The sequence below is a fragment of the Frankliniella occidentalis genome, unplaced genomic scaffold (genome assembly GCF_000697945.3).
Source record: "Frankliniella occidentalis isolate FOCC.00 unplaced genomic scaffold, Focc_3.1 Scaffold60, whole genome shotgun sequence".
In the NCBI taxonomy this organism is placed as follows: Eukaryota; Metazoa; Arthropoda; class Insecta; order Thysanoptera; family Thripidae; genus Frankliniella; species Frankliniella occidentalis.
The window spans coordinates 520,841-526,997 of NW_026267190.1; the positions used below are offsets into that span (position 1 = coordinate 520,841).

A 6,157-nucleotide genomic window follows, 5' to 3' on the forward strand; every position below is an offset into this window, starting at 1 on the left:
CCCCCCCCCCTCCCGCCCCCCTTTTTGATAACACTGGCCACGCCTCCAGCTTATCCGAGTAGTAAGATTATGTAAAATAAAATTTATCAGGCAGTACGGGAGTCTACTGATCGCAGAAGCAAGAGGATCCACACACACAAAGCTGTGAAATATGTTAAAAATATTGTGCCAACATACTTTAAATTACAAAATTTTGATTAAGTTAGGTGTGACACAAAAAACAAACCAATAGCTACTAGCAAAGCTTAAACAGGAAAATACAATTAAAACCAGTGCATTGCTTAGCGGAACAAAGTGCAGAAAAAAAATATATTCACAATGAACCTGCTACTTACTCTTAATGGGTTCAAAGCTGTTAGGTCTGCCATCCTAACTTTGTATTATGTGATGATCTTGATCAGACAAACAGTACAGGAATTATTAGATAAGGAAACAAGGGAGAAAGTTAGTTAGGGACAAAAGTATACATTGCTATTAGGAGGATTTGAACAGATTGGGACCATGACTCTTTTCTTTTCTAGGTGATAGCCTAAGAAACGCAAGCATCTGATCTAGCAGTAACCATAAACAATAACGAAAAACAATTAACTAAACAGAGATATGTATTGAAGTCCACAGGTCGCTCAGAACGAACATAAACAACAAAGAAAAGGATAACCTGGCGCACTGAATCGAACACAAAGGGTTCAACCCAGCTTCATGGACGTAGACACAAAACAAAATACAGGTGAACGACTTGCCGGAACCATTGGTGAGCGTAACGTTACCATGTGCCACAAAATTTATAACATTTCAATAGAAACAGCCCAACCCCCGTCACCTGCTGCGAAGCAGACGAACAGTCCACAACCCATTTTCTTTCACTTACCAGATAGAGGCAATGAGACGTGTACTGGGTGCGCAGACACCAGCAACGGACTTAATCAGACAGAGTTCTTGTACACGTCGAACAGTCTGAACACATCACCTATCCCCAAGATTTCCCCCCCGCACCTAATTTGACGTTTGGACCATTTGGCCTTGATTGGTTTTGTAACAGCCACCGCCTTGGTGACGGCCTGGTTCTCTCGACACGCTGTTGATTTGAAGAGAGCGGTGAGTCAGAAAGAAGGGGGAGGAGGGGGAGAAGGAAGGAGAAAGAGTGAGGGAGGGGAGCAGGGTGGATGTATGGTTTGCTGAAAACTTGGTCAAACTTATCTCGATCTTGAACTGAATCAGGCAAAACCTTGGAAGTCTGTGAAAAATTGGATAATTGGTCGCAAGATGAACCGCGCAGTGAAGATGTCGCCCTGAGGTCAGTAGAGCGGTGAGTTTATCTGTTGTGAAAAAGGAAAACAGGGTGCAGACGACGTTTTTTGGAATGATGCCTTTGACACAACATCAGAGACTTTCTTTGTATTGAAATCAAAGAATTCTGACTGAATGTCTTGCTTTTATCACTGTTCTTTTGCGCCTTTGAAATCCCTGTTCTGTTCTGTGCGGGTCATAGTACACTTAACCTCATCTCTTCCTTTTATTGTGTGCTTTTTACATCAGCTAGTTAATTCAATTTTGACAACTTGTCAAGTGCAAGTATTGCACCATAATTAATCCAAGTTTTCTTTGGGTAACAACTATCTACTGTTTGATTCCTGCCATTATATTAATAGTTACATGAATATGCTCCTGACCCTGCTCAACCCATTTTGATGGTTTTTTTTTCCTTCACAGTTTGTGCTTCTCAAGAATTAAAAAAAATAACATGTAAATAATGAGAAATAATTAAGGTTTAAATTAATCCACTTTCTGTGATGTGCTTGGATTGATTATAATTACTGTTTAATGTGTGCCAACAGTTTAAATCAATGTCTTTTAATAGTTTGTGTGCTCACCATGTGAGCTGTAAGCTGTACCGTTTTTTCCCTGTTCAATTCTAATTGAATTATTGCATCATAGACCCCACCCCTCGCCCTTCCTCCTCCCGTTCATGTTCTTATTGACAGTAGTCCATTGTCCTTTAGCTCCGCCGCCCTCCTCCCCGCCCCATCTCGCACGGCTTATCTCGGTTGATCACCTCGACGATCAAATCTTCCTATGACTCAGAAAACTTCTGCCTCTGACACCTGCTTTGCTCTACTCTGCCGCGCAGGCTAGCCCGGCTGGGCCCCTGTACTGTCAGCGCGCGGGACTCGGCGGCCCCAGGATCAGGATGGCGCAGTGGTCCTCGCCATCCACCTCGGTGTGGCTTGGGGGTATCTTCTTCCTGGCGCTGGCCCTGTCGCTGGCCAAGCTGGCCCTGGTGGTGTGGGGCTCCCCTGCCCCCGGCCCCCCGGACCAAGCCCCTACCTCGCCCACCCCGCCCGCACCCGCCCCGGACGACAACAATAACGACACAGCCGACCGCCACTTCGACGTCGACGCCGACCTTAGCGATGCCCTCAAGGAAGCTCCGAACACGGCCCCGGACACAACACCGCACGGGCCTGACGGCCAAAGCCTGGATTCTGAGGATCACGGCCTCGAGCTGGAACACTCCGGCTCGGAGGCGGACCGCTGGCTGGCGGAGAACAACCTCGAGGAGCACCGGGACCTCCTGCAGCGGCTCGGTGAGTGGTCTGGACTGGGCGTCGGGTCGGTCGTTTCCAGAGCAGGTGGGTCTTATCTGATTCTCTTTTCTCTTAGAAAGTAAGTGTGTGTTTTGGAAGAAACGCCAGCAAAAATAAAATACTGTCTTAAGCGCCTCGGTCGCATGCCCCGGGGACAGCCCCGCGCCCCGCCCCCGCCTCCTGCTCGCCATGACGACGCACCTTTCTGCGATAAGCCGACTCGAGGGGATTTGGGGGAGTGGGACGGCCGGGGCGGCCGGGGCGGCGTCGGGGTGGAAAGAGTTCCGTATCGGAGAAGGGAAAGTTTTGGAGGCAAGGAGGGAAAACGTAGTGGAAAAGTAGAGATGCACGAGGGCCTCCCGGGCCGGTCGTGCTCCAGTGCGTGGGTAGTTGTTGACACATGTGCCGCACGACGCTGGCACTGTGAGTGCCATGGCACGCCACGCCAAAGTGCACCTCATCGGGCACTCCTTTAAAAACATAAGTGTGTGTACACCCTCCAAAAAATCCGAAAAATAAGCCAAGAAAAAATAAGAAATAAAAAGAAATCAGAAAAAGTCAGAAAATTCGGTGTGCGCTTGAATTTATAGTGAGGTGCCCCTCGGGGCGCCAGGCGCGCTGCATCTCTGCCCCCGAGAGACTGGGGCCCCAGCAGCAGTGGGCGCCCGGCGCCCCCCGCCGAGTATCGATGCACCGATTCACCTATCTGCCCACTGCTGTGTCCCCGCCATAGTGGTGGCCCCCGCAGTTCGCGGGGTCCCCCAGTGAGGTCGTGCCCGACAGGCCGGCGGGCACACACGGGCGCCCCGGAGCAGGCCTCCTGGCCTTGAGCATTGCGCTGCATCCGGGGCACCACACGAGGGGCACAGTGGGGGGCCGAAGGAGGTCCCCCGCGGGGGATGGGACATGTAGTGCGAACAGCTGACAAGGGGGGAGCGTGTGGGGGGCGCATCCGCAAGGTCGGTGAGAGCACCCGCCCCCGCCTGGCCCCCCGGAGCAACGCTGGAAGCTGGACTATTGATCTGGACTGCGCCTCCTCTTCCCCCGAAGCCCCGGCCTCCCCCCCTCACCTGGAAAAGAAGCGCCTCATCCCTCCGCAAAACGACGTCCTTCTACCCTCTGCTCATCCCACCCTTACCGTCTCCCTTTATCTCCTTCGGACAAATGGTTCGAGAATTCCGCGGGGCGGAGACGACACGACGCGGACGCCGCGGAGGAGGAGAAGAAGGAGGGGGAGGGCTCGCCCAAGTCCGTCTCGAGGACGCTGCTTGCCGCCCCTCCCCCGACCAGTGGGGCCCAGCGAGCGGCCCGTTGGGGGGCAGCAGTCCCCTATGGTCTCCCGGCGCCGGTGTATATCCATCCATTCGCCCTTCCATCCCCCGTAGCCGCCGCCGGCCGCAGCGGTTGACCACTCCGCGGTGTGGTCTGAGGTCGGTCCCACAAGGGGAGGGGGAGGCGGAGCAGTCCCCCGCCTCCGTTCCGCTTCGCCGCACTCCCCGCGACCTGGTTCGCACAGTTATTTACACGCCCCCTCCAGTGGCGCCGCCCCCCCCCCTCCCCCGGTGGGGTGCGAGGTGGGGGGGCACGCAGCGAGGGGTTGGCGGAGGCCGTAGGGGGGCGGACGGACCCCTCAGTCAGTCGGTTGGAGGCGCCGCGCTACCGCGCCGGAGCCGAGCGCTCGGCCCCCTAGGCCGCCCCAGGCCGCCCCCAGGCGCTGCCGTGGACGCCCCTCGGCACCTGCCTCCCTCCAGGACTTCCAGGACCTCCGGGGCCCTGCAGTCGCTATGGTGGCCCCGGCGGGGCTGGGCTCCTGAAGTGCAAGGGGGGCGTGTGGCACCCGCGTGGGCCTCGGGCCTCGGAGTGAGTTGGACACCCTCCCCCCCTTTCCTTCCCCGAGCGAAGCTCAAGTTGACGCGTGTGTGGCGCCCTCCGGGTCTCCCGCACTCGCACTATACTTGTCTCTCTCGGGGAAGCGGATACCCCCGACCACGGTGCTCACGTCTCGTCCAAGCGGGGGAAGGAATGACCTGTCGAGCTTAATTTCAATGACCCTATTGCATCACTTATAGGGTTATTGTCACTGTCGAAGCCTTATTTGACTGGTTCCCGTTCAGTTGAAGGGTTAAACTCATGCGGAGGGAATCTCTGTCCGCACTCCTGCACCTCCCACAGCGCCCGTGTGAGTGAATGACATAGACAATGACCATAACCACGAAGGCATGGGGCAATAAGAATTGTTGCGCAAGGCTAGGGTGGCTTGCGCGCGCGCCGCGGTGGGGTTGGAGCGCGCACCCTTAAGGGGGTACAGGCCGCCTTTGAGACACACGCCAATGTCGGCAACGTGTGCGACTGCAGTGGTGTGTTGACGACTCCCCGCCCTGGCTGGCCGAGCTGGTCCACACGCGGAGTCACGTGGGCCCGCGGGACGAGACTGAGCACACTTGGCCGGGGGCCTAACTCGGCTCTTTTGAGCGTCCCCTCTGCGCCCCGCGAAGCGACTAACGGCGTCCTTCCGTTTGCAGATGAAACCTCCCGCAGCAGCAGCAGCAACTCCAAGCAGGGTCCAAAAAAGTCGCGAACGGCGTCCAACCAAATCCCTCCAATGATCCCTCACGTCCATCCTATGACCAACGAAATAAGCAACACCAAAAGAAACGCCGTCCATTTTTTGTTGTTTATCCACGGCGTGTTTCCCTTCGCCTGAACAAAAAAATAAAAATAATATTAACCGCCGGGATGGTCCTGGCGGCGATGGGGGTCCCCGGCGAGCCTCCTGTAGCTCCCGGAGGACCTTCCGTCGGCGACCTCGGGGCCTCGTCCACCCCGACCTCCATGGTGCTAGACGTGGTGCCGGCCGACCTCGACCTGCACCTGCCGTCCGACCTGTCGAGCGACCTCTCCCCCGACCTGTCGCCCGACGCTCCGTCCTCCGGCCTGGCGGACGAGGGCGTGTACTGCCTCTCCTCCTCATCGTCCATCCTGGCCTCGGACTCCTCCTCAGAGTCGTGCGAGATCCACTCCATCGGCATGTCAGTGCACCCGTCCAGCAGCGCCTCCTCGGGTGGGTACTGCACGAGGTGCTCCGCGAGGTGCGGCATGAGTGCATCGTGAGTGCAACCAGGTCACACACAAGTTGTGTGTGACACAACGCTTTGCAGCTCTGTTTATTTCACAGGGCGGCTTCTTGTTTTCGCAGGTGACATGGATAATGGAAGTTTGTTTTCCAATCGACTTTGCCGATATTTGTTATTATCTTATTGTTCTTTTTTAAAAAAGTATTCCTGTCACATTCGCAGTTGGCCAATCGTCCCACATCCCCCTGCAGCATGGTAAAGGACCCTCCATTCCCTGGATTGTCGGCAGGGGAGAAAAGGGGACGGGGGGATGCGGGATTGCAATCCCTTCGCTGTCGGTCTTGTGTGGGCTGCAGTCCATGGACCATACTCAGCCCCGGGGGATGCTGTTTGTGGTTCACGGGCCAAGAGCCACGAGAAGAGAGAGAGAACGCCTCTGACTTATTGTTATCAGTCATTGGGACACGCTGGTGTCGCTGGTGTGTGGAATGAAGTAGT

At 55.6% G+C, this 6,157-nt stretch overlaps 2 protein-coding genes across 6 annotated transcripts in view; one reads left to right on the forward strand and one right to left on the reverse strand.

Annotated features, from left to right (window-relative positions):
• Positions 1-1,069, reverse strand: part of LOC113206086 (proton-coupled amino acid transporter-like protein pathetic) — a 6,664-nt gene extending 5,595 nt beyond the window's left edge. The window contains exons 1-2 of one of the 2 annotated variants that reach the window (XM_026421995.2): positions 869-1,069; positions 336-392 (exon numbers count right to left, since the gene is read on the reverse strand). In XM_026421995.2, coding sequence (XP_026277780.1) covers positions 336-368 — 33 coding nt within the window. In that variant the 5' untranslated portion in view covers positions 369-392; positions 869-1,069. The remainder of the gene's footprint in view (positions 1-335; positions 393-868) is intronic. The other variant, XM_026421996.2, reaches the window with a different exon arrangement.
• A 72-nt stretch (positions 1,070-1,141) lies between these two features.
• LOC113206084 (apoptosis-resistant E3 ubiquitin protein ligase 1) overlaps positions 1,142-6,157 on the forward strand; it is a 33,704-nt gene continuing 28,688 nt past the window's right edge. The window contains exons 1-2 of one of the 4 annotated variants that reach the window (XM_052267903.1): positions 1,142-1,306; positions 2,129-2,585. In XM_052267903.1, the coding sequence (XP_052123863.1) occupies positions 2,189-2,585 (397 nt within the window). In that variant the 5' untranslated portion in view covers positions 1,142-1,306; positions 2,129-2,188. Of the gene's footprint in view, positions 1,307-2,128; positions 2,586-4,201; positions 4,446-5,107; positions 5,647-6,157 lie in introns of those variants that run through there. The other 3 variants (XM_052267902.1, XM_052267905.1, XM_052267904.1) reach the window with 3 other exon arrangements.